Source organism: Megascapheus bottae, chromosome 11, assembly GCF_031878675.1.
Source record: "Megascapheus bottae isolate mThoBot1 chromosome 11, mThoBot2.hap1, whole genome shotgun sequence".
NCBI classification, from domain to species: domain Eukaryota; kingdom Metazoa; phylum Chordata; class Mammalia; order Rodentia; family Geomyidae; genus Megascapheus; species Megascapheus bottae.
The window spans coordinates 33,272,846-33,296,711 of NC_143519.1; the positions used below are offsets into that span (position 1 = coordinate 33,272,846).

Genomic DNA, 23,866 nt, shown 5'->3' on the forward strand with positions numbered 1-23,866 from the left:
CATGAAGATATGCCCTTTGTCATTTGCTATGTATAAAACAATGATGTCAAGAACAAATTAGTAAAGTTTAAAATCTGTACACAGAGTCAAAGATTTTCTTTGGTTTCTCAAATATTTAATATTCATGGAAGTGAAAAGACACAACAACAAAAGTTGTCATTCTAAGTATATCCTAAGATTATTTACAGTGCTCCTCTTTGTGCAACACAGATTCTGTCCCCTATGACTGCTGAGTCATGTTCCTCCTCTGGACTAAGGAAGAACAGTGAACTTCTTGTGATGTCTAGCTTTGTGTAACTGTTTGTGAAGACTAAGGACTATTCATTAAGGCACAGTGAAAAAATCATAGCCTAAGACAATTCACGATATTCTAACAGTCTATAACCATCTTGCTTTAGAGTACAAAATAGCTGACACAATAGTAAAATTTCACTTTCATTATCATTGAATATGAGAATAACAGTCCTAAAAATGTATACTGAAGTGAAGAGGGAAGCTTATCTACTGTTAAGCACTAATTTAGGGGAAATACAGGGGTTAACAAGGATTTTGTCAATGTGAAGCAGCAGGCACATCAACAGGACTGGCTGCTAAGCTTGTCAGATTTAAACAGATGTTGCCTATTTATGAGGACTATAAAAATTCAGAGGCAAGTAGTTTGAAAAGAAAAAAAAAACACAAATAACCAATATCATTAGTTAATAAGGAAAGCCTAGTTCAATCATTTTGTAAAAAACAAAACAATAACAACAACAAAAAAAAAACCCTATGTTTTAAGAATGTGGATATAGCCAGACACAATGGCTCATGTCTGTAATCCTAGCTACTCAAAGAGGCTGAGATCTGAGGATCGCAGTTCAAAGCCAGCTTGGGCACTAAAGAACATGTGAAACTCTTATCTCCAATTAATCACTAGAAAACAGGAAGTGGGGCTGTGGCTCAAGAGATAGGGCAGAAGCCTTGAGCTGAAGAGCTCAGGGACCCCCAGGCACAGAAGTTGGGTGGTTACCCTGAGCTGAAGAGGTCAGGGTGAGTGCCCAGGCTTACAATTCAAGGTCCACGACCGACACCCCCCCCCTAAAAAAAAAGTGGACTTAGAACTTACCACATTAATAATGTCATTAAGACAGGAGAAGAAATTAATTTTAAAAAGGATGTGTCCCAAAGTAGTTTAGGATAGACAGGCAATGCCTGACTTTAGTCAGTAGTTGCCAGACCAATTCAGGATCAACAAACATCACTTTCAGGAAGTGAATAATGCTTCCAAAGCTTTGAAGAACACTCCTGTCAGGCTAGGCACCAGTAGTTCGCCTTTTTAGTCCTAGCTACTCCAGAGGCTAACATTTAAGAATCAAAGGTTGAATGAAGCTAGTCCTGGCAGACAAATCCATTAGCTTCATCTACAAAAGGCAAGGCTCAAGAGACAGAAGGAAGCCATGACAGCATGAGCCCCTGAATCCAAGGCCAAGTAAGGGGTTGGGGGGGAGGGAGGGAAGTACTGAATATTTCAATTCCCCATTTTCCTGACAAGATGTTTATATTGAGCTTAATGTTTTTATTGCTACTTTTCTGAGAAATAAACATAACTGAGCTTAAAAAAGATTACGTATCTTTCCCAAGTTAAGTTTTTTCTCTTCCTCAAATTCATTGTAGACACACAGGCTAAAGGAGAAAATTATATTTTGTCTGTTATGTTCTTGAAAGGTTTACAGAAATAGATAAGACTCAAGTGATATCAATCACATATTTTAACTACGATATCAATCACATATTTTAACTACATAAAAAAACTAACAAGTATAAAATATTATTTAATAGATGGTAAAAGATCTTACTACGGACATAAATTGTTCACAATTCTATCTACCCTAATCACAATCTACTTTGACTCTACTGAGAAAATGAATTAGCCTGGAATGGCTACTTCATCCTTAAACAAGTATGGCATTTAAATGAGCTAATATGTTCAATAAAGTGAGGTGTTTATTAGCTTCCAAATGTAAATATCATATACAACTTAGTTTGGGGTAGAAAAATAGTATAAATATTAAAAATTATTTTTAAAGTGACACACTAATTCAGATTAAGGTAGAATATGCTCAAAGTACATTAAATACATGTATGGGAACATCATCAAGATGTTCCTTTGTATAATATATTCTGAAATTAAAACAACTTTTGAGCTTACTGGTTAAGTCAAGCTACTTGACTATTTTACTCTACTGTATTATAGATGTGAATAACCCAATAAAATGTCAAATTAACTTTTATGAGTTAATTTTACTCTTATGAAATTATTTCTATTGCTAGTGGCCTCACTACTTAGAAGGCTGAGATCTCAGGATTGCAGCTCAAAGCCAGCCAAGTCAGGAAAGTCCAATTAACTTCCAAAAACAGCTGGAAATGGAGCTGTAGCTCAAGTATTGGCAAGCAAAAACAGCTCAGGGACAGTACCCAGGGCCTGATGTCAAGCCCCAGTATAGGTACAACATATTTTTTTTTCCTATTTTTAACTGGGATTAATAACCAATGCAATACCAAAGAAGTAATGAAGAATGCTTTCTTCTAATGCTTAGAAAGGAATCAAGAGGAAATTTTTCCACTGAAACAAGTTCTATTTTTTTGGGGGGGGGGCAATCCTGGGCTTGACATCAGGTCTTGGGCACTGTCCTTGGACTTTCTCAAGGCTGGGGCTCTACCACTTCCAGCTTTTTCTTTGTATGTGGTCCTGAGGAATCAAACCTGAGTCTTCCTGCATGCTAGGCAAGCACTCTACCACTAGACCAAACTCCCAGCCCTAAGTTCTACTTTTTTTAAAAAAATAAAATATAGTAATCAACACTTACACTTCCAAGTTTAAGTTATCCCTCTCTTGCTATCTACAGACATGGAGCATTAACTCTTCCAAGAACATGGCTACTGAGAAAAAACATACAATAAAGCAGTAAAATTCACCAACACAAACATTTCACAATAAATTCTTCATATTAACTGGTATATGTTTCAAGAAATTTATCCTCAAAAGCTTTAAGATAGATAGAAACAATTGTTTCATATAGTTAAATTGGCAAGTTCCTAAATTTACTTAAGAATTTGTCATCATAAATCAGGAATTGGGGAGCAAATCTGTGATCTGTGATTGAGAGGCAAAGGCAAGCATATCACAAAGTGCAGGTCAGCCTAGGTAAAATTAAGGAATATCTGTCAAAAACAAAATATAAAACGAAGGGGTTGAGGCCTGGATCATGTGGTAGAGTGTTGGTGTAGCATATATGAGGCACTGAGTTCAGTCCTTCCTTCAAGGAAGAGAGGGAGACTATATTTTAAGAACTCATTATTAATATGTTTTTTTCATTTAAATAACTATTCAAATAAATAGGATAATATAATAAAATAGAAAAAAATGAGCGAGGCTATTTTTCTAAGCTCTAAATGGATCTTAGTGACAGACATAAACTTTATTTTGGTCTGCCAGCAATTACAAAAAGATCAGCTGTTAATGATGGCATTTTATCTTCCAACCAATGCAGGTTTATTCTATAATAGTGTCTAAATGAAGTGTCTCTTCATAATAGGACTGCCTAGTTCTCCATTAGGAATCTGTTTTATAATTCCATAGACAGTGACAACCCTTTTTAATTTTTTTCTTTTATTTTATTGTTGGGATAATGTGTAGAGGGGTTAGTTACATTCCTCAGGTAATGGGTACATTACTTCTCGAACCTTGATACCGCTTCTCATGTTTTTGTCCTCGTTTTCCCTTCTCACATCCCCTTCCAATTATCTTGTTTTCTCCTAATTTTCATGCAAAATTTATGATAAGTATTTAATTTTTCTACTTATTTGAAATTGTTCCAGATTAGGAAAACTCTCTCCAGGAAAGAATATGAGTACTATATCTTAGATTGCTTATTTACCTACCATGTTCTATTCAATATATTAATATCTAACAAAGATAAGCTCACAACAGTCTGGAACTTTGTTAATGTCTTGGGACTCTACTAAAATTTCTAACAAGAGCCTAAACCTTGTTTCATAGAGCATTTTTCAAGGCTGGATTCTGCTGGGGTCCAAAAACCATAACAGGCATTCCATTGTAGACTTTCAAATATCAAGCTCCTAACTGAAACCTCTACCAGTCTCTGAATATTAGGCTGTGCCAAATAAACATAGAAAGCTTGCTCTACTTATATAGCAAATGCTTTTCTTACAGTTATAACAAGATCTAAAAACTGAGACTACATTGCTACTTTTGCTTTCCCAATATATAATATAAAATTTTTTTAAGTTTACAAAATGGAATTTATACACACAGTAATGCATGAGTTTTCTACTTTATGATAATCACTATCTTGAGGATTTTCCATTCAAATCTGAAAGATTCATATTTATTTACTATGTAAATTTCTCATATATTAGTCTTTGTAATAATCTTTCAAAGTAGTTATATATCAGGTAGATGATACTTTACCATCTTCTTACTGCTACACATTTAAGTAGCTTTTAGTATCTTACTATTAAGCTATGCTGCAATAATAATCTCCCAGTGATTGGTTTTCCCCTTTTAGAATTTCCATGGGAGACACTAACAATTGTAGTAGTATTGCTTTCCAATTTTAGAATAAAGTCTAGGGGAAACAAACCAAGAGGTCCTTGTAGTTTACACTGCCTTTAGCAATGCATGCAAGTACCCTACCAGCCTGGCTAGTATGAGTGTTACCACTTAATTTTTTTCATTAATTGATACATTTAAACTAGTACACGTGTTTCAATTTTCATTGTTCAATAATCCTGTCTAATTTTTAGCTATGAAAGATGACACTGCTACTTCAGCAAGAAACCATACTGGAATAAGTCAATGGTTTGAGGATAAAAATAAACAAAATAAAAATCTTTACTAAAATTAACCTGACTTATGACATGAGTAACTTGTCATGCTGCATGGAAATCAAGACATTAATGGCAAGCAATTTATGTAAGTAGCTATGGTTACTATTATTTACACATAGCCAGTGAAAGCATCTTAGATTATGCAGGGAGGAAGGGTGCTGGAGATGGAGGCAGGGGGAGAACAGGAATTTAACTTAACACACCTAAAGGCTTGATCTGAAGCCAGAAGTAATCCAGAAGGCAAAAGTTATCTCTTCCTCAGCTTCATGCTACAAAACTGAGCATCCACTAAAGACACTTGGCTAAATTATGCTTGGCTAAGGATAGCCCAGGGCCTACTTTACTGACATGAGGCCACAGATACTCCCACAGAGAACTGGCCAAAGAAATAGTCCAAGTCCCTATCTATCCTCTACCACTGTTCCTCAGGTTAACAATCTAGGTTTCTAGCAAGACCTCTTAAGAACGTTAACTCTGAAATATATCTGTTCCCTTTCATTTCCACAGAGAGTAATGAAAGAAAAATGTATAAGCCAATTTTCCATCTGCCTTATGGACAGAACAGTGAGCTGGAAAAAAAAACTGCTAAAATAATTCTTCCCCACACTGTCTGAATTTTCATGCACTATCAATTCATCCTTTGATTTTCTTAAGCACACAAATGGGAAAATCACAGTGGGGGGCGTAAGGTGGGGTAATAGTAAGCCATCTCTACAGAACAGATTAACCTCCTTTTATACTTTTAGAATATTTAATTCCAAAGCATGCAAAGGATAGGAATAATAGTTACAAAGAGGAGCAGGAAAAAGGAGAAGCAAAAAGAGTTGTTACTCTGGGTTGCTTTAAAAATGGATAGCTGAGAACATGAGACTTCAGAAAAACTGGGGAAAAAGACTACAATAATAGACTACAATAATAGGACCATTATGGTTCTACACATATTGAGAGGTTAAAGTCACTTTATATAGATAAATTATCTAATCCTTGCAATATCCTATTACTGAAACTGAGACTCAGAGATGTTAAGTAACTTACCCAAAGTCACATAGGTAGTAAGTGGCAGAGCCAGGACTGGAACCCAGGTCTTCTGATTCATCCTGTGCATTCCCAGCTCCCCTGGAGCTGAAGCAGGGGCAAAAAGGGAGGTGGAAGTAATTTGCCCAAGACCAGCCTTGCCCTCTCCCCTTCTTCCAAAGGTCAAGTGGAGCATACATTTAACTCAGTGACCATATCAAAAAGTCCAGGATAAGGCTCAGAGAGTCTGAAAAGTTTTCCTAGCCTTCAATCCAAAGTTGCAATAAACAGTAGACAATGTCAGAAATTGTTTTTTGTGATACTTCAACATTTAAGTGAAATACACTGGAAAGTCAAAGCATAATAATCCTCATTTCTGAATGTAAAACAATTTTATAATTAAAATTACCAAGGCAATTTGCTTAAAAATTTTAAGAGGTTCAGCTATCCTTTGGAAATTATAGCCTTCTAAAAAATTGTTTTGAAAACTGCTGCAAAACCAAGACACTGACCATCTATAACCTACTCTGCGACCACATTTCACTGATATTCTCCAAGTCATTATCATTACAGCAATTATAATAATCAGAACTATAAAAATTTGTGTGTCTTAAGTATTTTCAGTAAGTAGGAATCTATATATTTATTATCTTCTTGAGAGGTCTTAAATTCTTTTAAAAATTATTTCTAAAATGTATGTATTATACAGCTCTGTATAATTACATTTCTTTAGGCTTTCCACTGTCTAGTTATAGAGGAACTCTTTAATGTCCCTTAAAGTAATTATGTGTTTGAATTTATCTTATTTCTAACAAACCTGAAACATTCAATGAGAAATTTTACTTCCCTGCTCATTTCTTAAGAATGTAAGGATACAGGGCTCAGCACAGTGACTTATACTTCTAATCTCAGCTATTTGGAAGATATAGGCTGGGTGATTAGCGGGGGGGGGGGGAGGGGGACAGGGGGAGGTTTAGCACCATTCTTCCCCCAAACAAGCTGGAAGTGGTGGCATACACCTGTAATCTTAACTGCTGGGGGAAGGGATCCAAGTAGAAGATTTAATTTGTAAGGCCAAAAGTTAGACAGATACCACATCAAAAGCAAAATTCAAAATAAAAAGATAAGGGACATGGCTCAGGAGATAGAGGGCCAGACAAGCCAATTGAGGCTATAAATTCAATCCGCAAAATGGCAAAATTAAACCAATAAATATACAATTCAAATAGATTGAGCATATGACCAACTTTTATTATTTCTATATCTTTAGACTTTTGTACCCTAAGTCTGCAATCATCTCAGTCTTCTGAAGTTCTACCATGTAATGGAGAACAACTACTAGTAATGTCAACGGCAAAGTAAATGTTTATAAAAATCAGGACACACAAAGGACCAGCCAGAGACATAAAGATATTTGAGCCCAAAGACTTTAGAACCAACTCACAGCAGTAATACTCTCAAAGTCTTGGCAATCTTTCTTGTTGCTTTTAATCTTTAGCTTCTTATTTTAAAAGTCTGATCACATCTAAACATTCTTTTAGATATTGGTGAACAATTTCAGGATATCCTGATAATACTCATCCTGATAATACTAATATTATTTAATTTCCTTATGAGAAAAACTACATATCTATACCCTCCTCATATTATTGTAAACTTTACTTAAGTCTTTTAAGATAAATGCCATTTTATTGTCCTGTCATTTATTAAATGGCACAAAAAATATTACCAAGACTCAAAAATTTACATGTCCATAAATTTTAGAACTTGAATCATACAGAATAAATTGACTTCTAATGCATTAGTTGTATAATATACTCTTTGTTAATCCTTCTCAGGAATGTGGGACCCTTTCTTCCTAATTATAAAATCTGGGAAAAGCAAGCATAGTTATAAATGATAAGAAATGATAACCAAAGCTTTTTACAGGTACACTTTCCAAATTACTTGCTTCAGGTTATTCCTTCACTTAGCATGCAAAACTGTAATCAAGAACCACATGAGCAATTGCTCCCAGACTGGTATCATTTCTATCAGATGGTAACCTTCAAGATATTTACTAGGATGCGTATGGAGAGAAAGAACTATATCTCCCACCTTTCTGATATCCCTTTAATTTAATGCTCAATATAAGATATGACCCAATCTAATATGATATTAAAAACAACTCAAATATATGGTGAAAAACTACCATATCAAGCGGTGATATTTAAGCTTGTAGTCTTAAAAGGACTTTTCAGTAATAAAGGCAACCACCATAACATTGAATACCTTTTACTGTTTTAGGTAAATACCAGTCTGGGAAGTAACATAAAATTCTTATACCATCAACCTATAAGTATATATCTTAAGGTTTATGTTATTTCTTTACATTTCTACCAGCTAATATTTAAGAATAAAGCCAAGTCTTGTTTATAACAAAAAGTACACAAATAGCGATTTCTCCTGAAATAAGAAAATCTCTGTAAACATACCAGATCTCTCAAGTGAGCTCTGGAATTATAAAGGAGATTATCAGTTCATCTAAAATAACAAATGGTATCAAGAATGTAAGATGAGGAGGTCAAGACCAATTAAGCCTGTTTCCTTGAAGGCTTTGAATAGCAATCCTTTAAATACTACTTGATGGTTTAAAGTCTAGTTCATTACAAATGCTGCTATAGGTAGAAATTCTCATTTTTTAATAATCCTCTTCTGTATTAAAGAATAGCCACAAACCCAAAGGAAATTTCTTTGATTCCTTCTTTATTTAAAAGTCCATTCCAAATTAACAAAAAGGGGGATTTTATACTAGATTACTTCATTGGAATATTACAAATATAAAACCAAAAGAAATGATGAAAATGCTTTATTCTTGGGACAAATTAAGTATCTAATAGGTAAGAGGTAGAAATTACGGAAAAAGACAACAATATTATGAAAGCTACACTGGGAATCTTCATGAAGTGGCAAAGTGAATGAATTAAAAGTTATAAAATTAGATAAAATTACATTAAAACTATGTGTCTTCTGTATAATGACATGTAAAATAAAATATTTTATGCAATAAAATCATATTATTAATAGCATATAAAAAGGATATAAGATTTCAGTATATTTTCCCTTTATGAGAGGATTAAAAATAGTAGAATGTTGAAGAATTTTTTTAATATTCAATTTCAGTTTACAACAAAAATATATTAGGTTTGAGCTAGGCATGGTGGCTCACGTCTGTAATCCTAGCTACTCAGGAGGCTGAGATCTGAGGATCATGGTTCAAAGTCAGCCCAGGCAATACAAAGCCATGAGACTTTTATCTCCAATTAATTACTAGAAAATGGGGAGTGGAGCTATGGCTCAAAGGAAGAGTGGTATCCTTGAGCTGATGAGCTCAGGGACAGTGCCCAGGGCAGAATTCAAGCCCCATGACCACACCTCCCCCAAAACATATATATGCATAAGGTTTAAAAAATCTAAATACATATAAATGCTGTATAATCAAAAGCACATACAATACCTATATACATATATCGATATCTGTATCTATCTCTCTCTATATCTACAGATATCTATATCTATATAGAGAGACAGATATAGATATTGACATATAGATTTAGATATAAATATAGATTTAGATATAAATATAGATGTTGGTATTGGGATGTGAACACAAGACCCTTTAAATTACCCATTTGCAGGTATTTTTCTACTGAGTCACATACCCAGCTCTAAAATAATGTATTTTAAATATAAATCATAGCCAAGTGCTGGTGGCTCATGTTTATAATCCTAGTTACCCAGGAGACCAAAATCTATGGATCATGATTTGAAGTCAACCTGGTCAGAAAAATCCATGAGAGTCCTATCTCCAATTAACCAACAAAAAACTGAAAGTATCAATGTGAGAGAAGTAATGCACCTACTACCAGACAAATGTAACTGTAACCCCTCTATATATTACCCTGACAATAAAATAATTTTTTTTAAAAAAGCTGAAAGTAGAAGTGTGACTGAAAAGGTAGAAAGAACACCAGCTTTGAGTAAAAAAAGGCAAGAAAGAGCACAAGGCCTTGAGTTCAAACCTACTATAAAAGAAAGCAAACGTAACACAGAAAGAAAGCAAAAAAGATAGATATTATTGATAGGTAATTTGAATGGAAGCAAAATAAAATAGTTGAGATAATTTCTAAGCAGGTCCTGTGGAATTTCTGCAATGTACTATATCGGGGGAAAGAAAACTTTCCTGAGCAAGTAAGTTAGTGAAACACTATTTTTTCATTCCATAACTTGGAGATTTAAAATATTTATTAACTTACTATTTGACTTTCAAAAACATCGTTAATTATCTGGTGAATATAATGTAACCCTTCTATTAATCACAATAAAAACATATTTAATTTTTTAACCTGGTGTTTTCCAAATTTAACTATAAAGAACAACTCAGGATTTCAGAACATACTTGAGAAAAACTGATGGATACAGCATGATAAAAACAAATATCCAGCTTTTTCTTTTCTTACAATGTTCTAAGCTGCTTAGTTTTTTATTTTAAGCAAATAAAATATACTCACTGTTGCAGTACTTCCTTCTTTCTGAATGGAGCTCTCAGCCAGTGATAGACACTAAGAGTTATTACAAGCCAAGGTATAAACTCCTGTTAGTAGTTCCAAGATTAATGGAATTGGAAGCCTTACAAAAGCAGTATTTCTCACAAGGAAAGGGTGAACTCCACTCTTTCACTAAAGTTTTACAATAAAACCTAGTATATGTGACTCTAGAATGAACAGCATAGGTCCAGTAAAGTTTAGGAAATCAGGATTAGTAGAAAGGGTAGCCCATTTATATTAAAACATACTACCCTCTGGAGGTCACCAACTAGGCTTAAAAAAAAAAAAAAGATTGTCATCTTTTCAGAAGCAGAATAAAATGCAGAGAGATGCCTAATATAAAGGAGGGCATAAGTGAAACTACAGAGAAACATACATACTAGAAAGTCACAAATGAGTAAGATTGAAAAAGAGAATGGAGAGCTGACTGGAATCAAATATTCATCATAAGTCAGCTACTTTAGCCAATGCTATCAATGAAATAAGAGAGAGAACTCACTGGGGGAGCATCTACTGAACAGGAAAACAATTATACTTTTTTAGATACAAAGGAAAATGGCTAAAAATTAAAAGATATATTTTAACTCTGTTAATTTGAAGAATTGCTCTTCAGACAACACTTTAAAAATATATACCTATTTTTGCTGCAGAAGCATACATCCAACTGAAGACATCTTTGGGAATTTAAAATTAAAACAAATTTTAAAATACCTATCAGATTTACTTATTCACTCCCCTTTCCCTTGGAAATAAGTATATCAGCAAGACTTGTGCATCTATTTGCAAAGATATGATTAAATTCCGTAAAATGTAAAAAAATAGTGTCAAAAGTCCCTGTACGTAGATGAAAAGGCAAAATCTGACTTAGAAAGGAAACAAAAATATCCAAAAAAAAAAATAAGAGCACTATATAATTTCAACCCTCTTCAGCTCTATTAGCACTATTCTGAAATAGTGCCATTAGTACTATTCTAAAAGAACAATTAAAATTATCTAGTATTCAGTATTAAGGTAAAGTATTGGGAACTTACTGATTTATTATCCAACACAATACATTCAGCACTATTAACAAAGAGAAGGTTTAGGTAGTAGGAGTTGAAAGTACTACCTCCTATTACTATACACATATATAAAAAATGCTGTCAATTTTTCTTTTATGTTTTAAATAACTTGAGGCATATATTGCTTTATAAACTGTAATTAAAATTAGACACAAATAAGCAATACCACTAAAATAAATTTAAAAGAAAGATACCATCATATTTTTCCATGCCCTCTCACGTTAGTTTACTCTAGGATCTATTAACCTTTAAAAATAAAAAGGAACATAGAGTAGAAAAAACATAATCTGCACTTTCACTGCTCAATGAAAGAAAACTCACATTATCTAAAAAACAATTAAATAGACTTTTACATATTAACTGAAGAGATCGCAATACATATGGAACACCAAAATACAAACATACATTTTATCCCGGTCTGTGAAATATATTATTCTTGCTATTAATTAAATTGATGGAATAAAATATCTCTATGAACTATTATGGCCAGTCGAAATTTAATCTCAAGATTTTCATAAAATTCTATTATTATGTATTATATATTATATTATATCTAGTCATAAACTGAATTTTGAGTTGTGAGTTTATGAATAATCTACAAGGCAACATATCTAGGTACATTAAGTTCACCTATGAATGTATCTATCAGCAGCTTTTGATTTCCATTAAAGCGCTTTTCACCACACACAACCTCCTGTAGGAGTCACAAGATGAGTAACAGATAAAGGAACAAAGCACATTTAAAACAATCAAATAATAAAAAGTATAAGCTTCAAGGAAGACTTTGTGTTTATTACTTAGGACACTAATTTTTTAAGATACTATATGGAACTCTCAGGTTCCATGGTCCTTAATCTGAAAATTATGTTCTTTAATGGGATTGAGTGTATAGTTTATTCTTACTGTATCAGTAAACTTAACCAGATTAAGAAGTGGCACTGTGGCTCAAGGGGTAGGGCAGTAGCCTTGGGCTGAATAGCTCTGGGACAGTGCCTAGTCCCAGAGTTCAAGTCCCACGACTGCAAAAAAAAAAAATCCATATTATGATTTTAGTACCAAAACTTAAGTATATAATAAATTGCATGACTAAATCATTTGAGCATTTATGAGCAAAAACACAAAAAGCTGCAGGACCATGAACAAATAAGTATACAAACTTTTAATATCTACTATGAGTTTTGATAGCACAAATAAATTATAAATAACCTAATTTCTATCACAGTAGAAACCATTTTTAATTCATATTGTATATTCCAATCTTCGATCTCTCTTCTCATTAAATATGTTAGGATTCTTTTAGCTGCTGTTCTGTTTGTTTTAAAATAACCTTTTGTTTGTGGAAGAATTAATTTATGGCTTTGTAAAAATGTTATTTGAATCTGAAGTTTTAAATATGCTTCAAGGATTCTATTATATGAAGAAAACAAATTGTGCAGTCACTTGTAATTCTGAAATAAAGAACAATAGTTCTGTTTTTTTTCAAGTATTAATATGAAAAGGTATATGGACTATAATTATTATTTCAAAATAAACAATTCAAGTTTACTTTTTAATTTAATTTTACTGTTTTGGACACAAAGATACTGGCAGTCACTATGTAGCTCAAAGCTGGCCTTGAATACATGCTCTTATCCCAGGCTCCTGAGTGCTGAGATTTTAAGTGTATGCCATTATGCTTGATTAACTTTAAAATAGAAAATAAAGCCACTCACAGTGCCTTGTGCCTGTAATAATTCCAGCAACTCAGAAGACTGAGGAAGGAAATCACTTGAACCCAGAAGTCTGAGGCTAGTCTGGGAAACATAGTGGCACTCTGTCTCAAGGAAAATAGAAAGATTCTGATTTTTAACATATATATTTATATATACAATGTCACATTTTCTTCTACAAAAATGTTATCACTCTAAAATAAGGTAAGATACTTATATGTTATTTAAAGTAAAACCAGTAAATAATAAGATTTCCTCCACTAAGATTTTGTTTTAAAGTTTCAAGAAATAAGAACAAATGGAACCACAACCTTCATATAGGAATGATAACTTCTTATCAAATGTGCAGAAGGGTAAATTTTCGTATTTTGTGTATCTAAATACACCCCTCATCTAGCATTCCATTGATTTTACATGAACTATTTGCTGAATTTAAAATATACTACAGAAAAACACACCAGTTAGGGTGACCATATAAAAAATAAGAATGAGCCAAGATCTTGTGTCATATGTCTTATTACTAACCATGATCTACACAATCATAATTCCCTCTCTGAAACAACAGCTAAACCTTGATCATTTACTAGTACCAAGAAAGACATACTTCAAACTTTTTAAAAAGAAAGCATGTTCTAAAATTTTCTGCAGCAAAATCTCAACATAAGCTAGATCCTGAATATACTCAGAAAACCAGGACTCCACAATGTCTTCCCACATTTAGAGAGGCAATTCAAATGCAATGATAAAAGGTGACAATGCCAAGATATTTTACAATGTCTCCAATTTGGCTAGGTTGGCTTCTTTTCTTAATGGGTTTTCGGGTATTACTTACAGGGGCAAACAAAGCAATTTAGAAAAGGTTTTCAGGGAACACAAAGCAGCTTTTTTGCTCCTAATGTTTGTTCAAACACTGGTGTGTGTGTGTGTGTGTGTGTGTGTGTGTGTGTGTGTGTGTGTGTATACATACATACATATATATATATATATATATATATATATGAAACGGGTTTTTTTCCGATTATAATTCCGTAATATTTCACTGGCTTTGGGAAAATAAGGAAAACTACATAATATTCAAAGAACTCATTCCTTAAAGAAAATGGGGAAAACTGGAGCATATGTTCAGTTCAGAGTCACCTGTAAATGAATCAGATTTAGTAATTGGAAGTTTCCTAAATAAAAGCTACATAGGGGGGTGTGGGGGGGAGGGTAATGGGTACCAAGACATGTGAAAGGGTATCAATGTATGTGAATTAATGCACCTTCTATCTGGCAAATATCATGTAACCCTTTTACTAATTACAATAAAAAAATAAAAAAAAATAAAAGCTATATAACCGAGTATCATACTGTGGCCAAAAGACCTAAAGAAAATATAGCTAAAAATAACTAACAATTACAATAACAAAACCAAGGATGACTTACAAAAACCTTAAGACGTTCCGAAGGGAATAAAGTATTTAATCATAGCTAGAACGCATATTGTATCCATCTAAAATGTTATCCCTACGAATGTTCTGGATGTAAAAAAGTTATATGCAGATTTGGGTCTACAAAAGGAAATAGTAAAATATTTCCCATATTTCATGTGAATAACATTAACACTTAGATTTTAAAAGTATTAACTTGTTTTTATTTTAATTGTCCATGCAACAGACTATGAATCATGAGTCTCTTAACACTTCAAGCTTTTTATTTAATAATTTATCCTTACAATTTGGATGAAAACAATACAAGCAACTGATTCCTATAAAAATTGATTTATATTCAGACTGCTATTGTGCAAATTACTTTAAAACATATTCACTAAATCATCATTTGGGGAAGCTGAAGAGGTTTTCCAATAACAAACATAAACCTTAAGAGAAGACACAATATTATTTTACAATTAAAAAATACTAATGTAGTGCAGGAGTTAAAAAATTAAAAATCTCACAATCTATAGTGTAAATGAATAATTGTGCTATGGCCTCTAACAACTTCCCTGCACCTTTTGAAGCCCTTTAATTTCTCTTGTATGTTTTAATTAAGTAGTTACCTTCTTATGGTACAATGAAATATTGTGCTATGGATAATTTCATACATTTTTGATTAATGAAACTTTGTTATAATCCCTAGTTACAAAAATGGAAAAGTTCTCATAGACTAACAACACTAATTCTCTCAGAAATTAAGAATCAACTCTAACTGTACATTGCATGTACTGACATCCATCCACATAGATTGTATTTCTGCAGGGGCTTCCCATGTACATGTGCAACATACATATTTTTTAAATAGTGATAGATGAAGAAATGTTAAGCAGGTGGTTTCTATATTTCAAGAAGACATTATTCGCACAGATGAAGAAGAATGGCTGATCTTTCCCTCAATGATGTACATAATCCAAAAATTCTTGTTATCATAACTAATGCACAAAAAAATCAATAAGCATTTATTTATAAGTAAGAGAAAAGAAATATTAACATCTCCAAAGACTTAGTGATTCTACCCTGATTGTATCTATTAAAAATACATACACATTTTATATATATAAATACATATATTTTTATACATATTTATATGTATATACATATATATTTGGGGGGGCAGTCCTGGAGCTTGAACTCAGACCATAGGCACTGTTCTTGGGCTTTCTCAAGGCTAGCACTCTGCTACTTGAGCCACAGCATCACCTCTGGCCTCTTCTGTGTATGTGGTACTGGGGAATTGAACCCAGGGCTTCATGAATGCTAGGCAAGCACTCTACTACTAGGCCATACTCTTGGCCTTTTGTAAAAATTTTTAAATATCTTAGAAGATGTTTTAAGTAACTATAGAAAAAATCATTTTAACAAAATAGAAAAATAGGGGCCGGGAGTTTGGCCTAGTGGCTAAAGTGCTTGCCTAGCAAGCATGAAGACCCGGGTTCGATTCCTCAGTACCACATACAAAGAAAAAAAAAAAGCGGGAAGTGGTGCTGAGGCTCAAGTGGTAGAGCTCTAGCCTTGAGAAAGTCCAAGGACAGTGCTCAGGCCCTGAGCTCAAGCCCAGGACTGGCAAAAAAAAAAAAAAAAAAGAAAAAGAAAGCATAGGTGAATATTGAAATAGCTATAAACAATATGAAAGTTTTATTGTGGTTCAGAAAAGAATCATTTGATAGACTACAATATCTGGAAATTTATTGCCCAGCCTAGCTTATATGACTTATTATCAAGGGTAAAGAAAAAAGACTAGTAAGGGAGAAACTGGAAAAAGCCACTGACTGTCAAAAGAAAGTTAACACCTCAGCAACCAAGCACTTCTAAATGGAAGCACTATAGCAAGAATAACAAATTTGTTTCTCAGTTGGGCAACCTTATAATAGCAGAAAAAAAGAAAGGAAAACCATTTATATATATATATATATATAATTCTTTCTGGAGACAAGAAATAAATTAATCTTTCCTTAAGTGCTCTAAAAATTTCATTAGAACAATGTAAGAATTTTCTTTGGGGGCCGGGAGTTTGGCCTAGTGGTTAAAGTGCTTGCCTAGCATGCATGAAAACCCGGGTTCGATTCCTCGGTACCACATACATAGAAAAAAGCCAGAAGTGGTGCTGAGGCTCAAGTGGTAGAGCTCTAGCCTTGAGAAAGTCCAAGGACAGTGCTCAGGCCCTGAGCTCAAGCCCAGGACTGGCAAAAAAAAAAAAAAAAGAATTTTCTTTGGACTCTGTTGTGGTTAAAACAGTTGGGAAATATAATATTATATATATATATATATATATATAGGACTCAGCAGCTAGAAATATAGATCCAATAAATAATCACTTTCACAGTCAAAACGTTGAAGTATACTTGTGGAAGAAAGAGAAAGAAAATAGTCATAAAGACATTAGTAAATATGGTTAGATGAACTTAAAAAGATGTAAGTTAAATATGGGTGATATTTTAGAGTTTTGGCTTAAAATACTTAAATTTTAAAGAGTGAAAAAAAGAAAATAAGATGTTAAATAAGCCATGAATAATATTACACTAACAAATATGACAACAATAAATTATCTTAGAAAATGATAAGTTTTCCAAAATGAAAAGGCAGAAAAATAAAAAGATCTATGGCCCTAAAGATAATTTCTTTTTTAGGTTTTGTATTGTTGCTTTATTCACATTTGAGTAGTACAGGGATTTTAAAAGACCAAAGCTAAAGCCAGTTTATAAGGAAAAAAGGTATAAATTCAAAGATGAAAAATACTGTCTAGATGATATAATTTTCTGGCAGATCTTGATATTTTAGGGAAATAGAATCTTATAAGCCTAAATTTGCTGTTAACAGCTTCCCACAATTCAGAGGAATGAAGACTATTTAATAAAACCTCTAATATATCTTCTATTCTTGATTTTACCTAAATGCAGTTGAGATCCTATTATAAAGTAACAAAACTCCTATATAAAATAGAATTTATGAAGACAAAAATTTTAAATTACATGATCTATATTATTACACATCTTTGACAAATAATTTTCAATGAAACTATTCAAATAATTATTCAACAGATAGTTATGATTGCTCTGCACATATACATACATAAGTGTGTGTGATGATGCAGTGTGAACTTATATAATCTGAAGTATTTTTCTTAAGTTTATATTATCATAGCTGCTAGACATAATTTGGTCAACTTTAAACTCATATTTGTGGAAAAAAGGAATTATGCATAAAAACATTTTATGCATAACAAAATTTTGGCAAATTTAAATAAAGATACTTATTTTCAAACCGAATATAATAACACATTCTACAAGCAAGGAATTTCCAATTCATTCATTTTATTTTAGTTCAGCATAATTAATTAAATTAAAATCACTTGGGGGGTAGCCAGTTTTCATCAAATTCAAAAACTTTTTCCATTTCCGAATTTCCTTTCACTATAACTAGTCTTTCATAGCTATACATGTTCTTCAAAATAGTTTATGTCTTTGTACAGAATTTGGATCACATACCCATGCCTCTGTTTGAATAGGCTTGATATTGCTTAGTAGCACCTCTTCATAGTTCCCATAATCAATAAATTTAACAACTGCCGTCATACCAGAAGAATGGAGGGCTTCAACTTCTGCTCGGTAAAACTGAGGAGGCAAAAAGTTTTAAATATAGCAATCAATGCAGTCCTTAAAGGTAGTATCTGGCAGAAATACAAATTCCCAAAATGTAAAATTATAACAATATATAACACTTTTTAAGAAATCTTACCTTTAGATACTATTTTGACTAACATTGAGACTAATTCTTATATAACCAATGAGAATACATGACAAATAATTTATTTTACAACAGAAATACATAACAAAAACAATGCTAACAAAGAAAGGGAATTCACCATTGAGTTCTATGACAAAGGTAAAAAAAGCAAGCATTACTAAGGCCCGAAATACAGTAACACCAGAAACTTACCAGCTTACTGCTTGGTTCTGAAAACTGATATACAGTAACAGATTCATAAGAACCTGATTTACATACTACAATTTTAACTTTTGCTTTTTGGTAACTGAGAGTAGTCAGATTGGAGTACTTGTACCATAATATATATCAATCCACATACCCAGATATAAAAATCTATGGTGGGCTATATACTCTATAGACATAGTATCTTATTATATACATTAATATGTACCTATGACATACAAACCCTCAGCTTAATTTTAATTATCTATTCTAATATAAGAGCGAGTGATTATATATTGAGATTCCCTTCTTGAATACTTATTTGTTAAACATGCCATTTGAAACATGATGTAAAAATCAATGTTAATAAATTTTTCAATTAAAAAAACAAAAACAGGAAACATAGCTAGGGCAACATGCAGCCTGGAAGCAAAGTGGTAAGTTTTTTAAAGCCCCTTTTTAGAAACTTTTCCACATCAAGCATGCAATATTTTTAATTCCTGAAAATTGGGGAAGGGGGAGAGAAGTGGCCTATGTAAATGACCTTTAGAAAAAATTAATGGCTTGTGTAAAAAAATAAATTTTAGTGCAGCACCAGTCTGTGAGACCATTCAACCAGCAAGAAAGAGTCAAATGACAGAAGGTCTACATACTTGACTGAATGTAATCTACTGGCCCAAGACCAGCATCACAGGGGTGGATCACATGTCTAAGAGGGATCAGGTTTGAGGCAAGCAAAATAATTTGGAGGTTGAAATAATATTGTTTGGGAAAGAGTGGAACTAGATTGGTGAATTAGACGAAGGAGAACTATCCAAAATTCTCCAATCCTTAATGGAAATAGCATTAAAGATCCTTTGTGTTTGTAAGAAATTTTTTAAGTAATGGATAATACTGAGAGATCAACTCTAAACCAGCGTTTACAATGCAATTAAGATTATATTTTCTTAATGATAATTACACAAGTCAACTCCTTTTCTTTAATTCCTATCCTTGTCTCCAGCTAAGAAATGAGAAACTTGTCTATTCTTGACATTTAAAAGCTAACTGTAGAGCTGGAGTTTAGCCTAGTGGTAGGGAGCTTGTCTAGCATGCACAAAGACCCGGGTTTGATTCCTTGATACCACATACATAGAAAAAAGTGCTGTGGTTCAAATGGTAGAGTTCTAGCTTTGAGAAAGCCCAAAGACAGTGCCCAAGCCTTGAGTTCAAGGCCCAGGACTGGCGCGCGCACACACAACACACACACACACACACACACACACACACACACACACACACACACACACACACACACAAAGCTAACTGTATGGTAAATGGCTTCAGAAGGTAATTAGTTCATCATTTTCAAAAGATATTACTTATCTTACTTCCAATATTAGTTTGATATGTTTAAAGTCCAAAGTATTTCATTATAAAACAGTATACAAAGCAATTTAAATAAGATGAGTTTAAAAGATCATTTAGTTACTCTAAGAATATACCTAACAGTTTGAAACATTTTGGTTATTTGTTAAGTATTCTTTTTCAGACATTTTTGACATTATTTTAAATATACTTGACATAGATAGCAAACAAATCCCATTTTCACTCATCCTTACAAGTACAGTTTAAATTAAAGTGATGTTAAAATGCACACAGCCAGAACCATCTTACCCATCCATCCTCCATAGATACTCAATCACTCATCTCAGTACATGTAGTACTCTGTTCCTTTGCTTCATTTGTTTTCTGTTTTGTTTCAGTTTGGGGTTTTTTGTTGTTGTGGTAGTGTTTTTTGTTTGTTTGTTTTTTTAATCAATCAGCCAGAAAGGAAATTCTTTGTTCCTAAGGGTTGGTTTTGGGCTTTGTAAAAGTTTACTGCAATAGTATTGCCTTTACTATTTAACAGTATAATCCTTAGGGTATTTTAATATAAAGTCTAAATCATTTACCAAGTCTTTCAAAAGTTGAACCTGAGCAATATGTTGTTTTAGCTTTTTTTTCCATCTTTATCTTAACCTTTCACAAAAAGGCTGGGATGTAGATCAGTTAAGTAGGAAAGCACTTGCCTAGCAAATGTTAACACCTTAGATACAAACCAAAAAGAAAAGATTGTGTACATCTATCTATTTGTGTATTTTAGGTAGACAGATAAATATGTGTATATATGTACATATATGCATAATTAACAGCATGTGATACAGTGAGCATTCTCTTTCAAGTAAACAATGTTGCCTAGATAAATGTTTTATAATCACTTCACTCTTTCTGGCCTTACAATGATAGAAAATCACTCATTGATCAATTCAACTATCTCCTTCATTTTGGAAGGTAGCCTGAGTTAGGAGAGTGAGTTTACTTCATGAAGAACGTCTACATCTCCTATTCAAGCTTGCCTAGAGGCCAGATGAAACAGTTCCAACCATTGACATATAAGTAAAAGCATGCAGTTCTAATGCAGCAAATGCTAAGAGAAATAAAGGTGGACTATGCTTTTACAGTACTTTTCTCTTATGTAAGTTAAAAGTAAGTTTCACTTGACCAAATCTTATGGGAAAGATACCTACCAGCACTTAAAAAATATTATTAAATATCTCATTTTTCCTTTTATAAATTATATATCTATAAATATACTTAAAAGTTTTAAACAGTTACAAGCATAGACAAAGTCATAGTTCCAAATTGAGAGTGTTCTACAAAGTCCTAACAGAATGCTTCTCTTAATAACACATTAGCACAACACATGCAGCATCCATACCTTGTTGTCTTCCCAATAAAGTGCAAAGCATTCATCTCCAGGCTTCCACATTTTCGCATACTCCATAGGAATAGATGACTCTAGCACTTTTTCTGACTTAATTGGCCCAGATCTTCTTTTAGGCCCACTACTGTAAAATATTTTATCATCATAAGGTTCAACTGTGGCAGGTCCTGCTGGCTTGATCGGTCCTACTCGTCTTCCTTTCAATGGCATTTCTGTCTCTCCATTTGGAATACCAATGAAATTATTACTTCGGACAGGATGTTGATAATTAGTATTAAAATGTTTTTCAATCCTTACACTACTGAAAGCCTCATTAGTTAGTGTTCGTGATTTCCTGTCATAAAAATGATCAGGGTTACCTGTGTAGTTTTCTCTTTTGCCACGTTTTTGATTATTATAATCTATAGATTCTTGAGGGAGTGGATTTTCTTTTGCCTCTCCATAGGATGGACCTTTACCCGGTCTACTTTGCATAGAGTTATCTCTTTTTTTAAAAGCACCATCATTGTGCTGAGATGTCGAAGGATATGAAGTGTCTTTAGTTCTATCATATCTAGAATATGGTCTATCACACTTGATTCTCTCTTCAGCCCACACTTCAGCTCCTGCTGAAGTGTTCAGTCTTTCAGAACCTCTATTTCTAGGTAATCCACTGCCTTCTAAAGCTGACTTTAAGTTTTGTGTGTCTCTTTGAAAACGAGGAGGTTTTTCATTTCTTGTCTGCCTGGAATCATTTCGAGGAAGGTGTCTTGCTTGATTATCTTTTACTCCATTTTGCTCAATATTTGACATTCTGTACTGCCCCTGATGAAGGTGTTGTGGCTGTAACTTAGGTTCTGAAAAGTCAAAGTATATGACACACACATTAAAATAAAGACACCACATTAATAATGATAGCTTGCACTTATTACACTAATACAAAAATCATCAAACTTCTATTTTAATCTTGGTCCATCTTCCCACATTATCCTAATTCTCTGCTGCCTTAATCCTGCCTATCTAACAGTTTTCCAAGTTAACAACATTTCAGAGGTAAAGCAAGAAAAAAATGGTGACTATTCAAAAGTCACATAATGCTATTATCTAATGACTGTACTCCTACAACAAAGCCATTTACTTGATTCTAGCAATTAATTACCAAACCATTAGTGAGACAGAAATATATGCTACTAACTCAGATATGGCTATAAAATTATGCAACACTTGCTTATTTCCTTTCTTAAGCCCACTCTATATTTCCAGTACCTACTGAATATGGAGAGGTGTCAGGTAAATCATTTAGAAAACAAATAGGAATAAAAGAGACATTTATGACTCTTAGTGATAAAAGAGTTCACAGACAAGTTCAAACTGGTCCAGTAACAACAAAACAGAAATCACTGAAGTTCTAACAACAGCAACACTGAGAGCCAAAAGTCAATTGAAACAGGCTTTAAAAAAAAAGCGCAAAAATCAGAAACAACTCAACCACCTATTAATTGTGACAGAAAATAAAGACTTTCAAATATGGAAGAGTCAAAGACTAGTCAGGAACACTGAAAGAGAAACATTTCTCAAGAATATAAGCCCTGCAAATATAAGGAAAATGATGTTAACAACTGTGCTCATTTTAAATTTTTTTCCTTAGAGAGACAAAAGGTCAAGTTTAATTTGTGCTGTCATAATTTATTATGTGGAGTAATTCAAAGAAGAGAGAAAACATGACCATGCTCAGTCTGATGACCAAGAATGCTTCCAACAAAAATGTATAAATATTAGAGAATGAAAAGAGCAGGCTGATTATTTCTTGTGGATACTCCACATGGAAACTTTATGCATATGACCCATAGCACTTTTAAGACAAAGGATTCTTGATGATTATTTATCAGAAAAGAGTAAGTATCATTCTGTTTTCAAAATAAAATATGAAGGTACCTTAATTATCAGTGCAACCTGGATAGATATTTGGAGTATACTTCTCATACATGCTTTGTTTAGAGATCAAATTTGCTTAAACTATTCTGGAATAGTTTAGTGGGATAGGGTATTGATATCTATGATAATCAGAAGGTGCCAAACATAAAAGATAAGTTTTCATGAGAATATACTGGTCTACCAACAGAAGAAGGAAAACAACAAATACAGATAGAAGGCCCAACTTGGCTTGGTATATGTAGGGGATCTTAGTTCTTCAATTAAAAACAAAAGGTCTAGTCCAGGAAAATCCTTCATATGTTAAAGAGTCAAATGAGTTTACTTCAGAATGCAATTAAAATAACATCCTCATTTTCTTTCTGTTTTTTTTTTTTGGGGGGGGGGGTCGGTCATGGGCACTATCCCTGAGCTCTTCAGCTTAAGGTAACACTCTACTCCTTGAGCCACAGCATCATGTCCAATTTTCTGGTGGTTAATTGGACATAAGAGTCTCATGGACTTTTGTGCCTGGGCTGGCTTTGAACCATGATCCTCATATCTCAGC

The 23,866-nt window shown here is 33.1% G+C and overlaps 1 protein-coding gene across 6 annotated transcripts in view; it reads right to left on the reverse strand.

Annotated features, from left to right (window-relative positions):
- Window positions 1-23,866, reverse strand: part of Tdrd3 (tudor domain containing 3) — a 103,811-nt gene that overhangs the window by 16,104 nt on the left and 63,841 nt on the right. For 2 of the 6 annotated variants that reach the window (XM_090342059.1, XM_090342062.1), the window contains exons 11-13: window positions 21,403-22,244; window positions 18,221-18,346; window positions 13,264-13,364 (exon numbers count right to left, since the gene is read on the reverse strand). In XM_090342059.1, the coding sequence (XP_090198185.1) occupies window positions 13,264-13,364; window positions 18,221-18,346; window positions 21,403-22,244 (1,069 nt within the window). Of the gene's footprint in view, window positions 1-2,864; window positions 2,920-5,925; window positions 6,013-13,263; window positions 13,365-18,220; window positions 18,347-21,402; window positions 22,245-23,866 lie in introns of those variants that run through there. The other 4 variants (XM_090342061.1, XM_090342060.1, XM_090342058.1 and 1 more) reach the window with 4 other exon arrangements.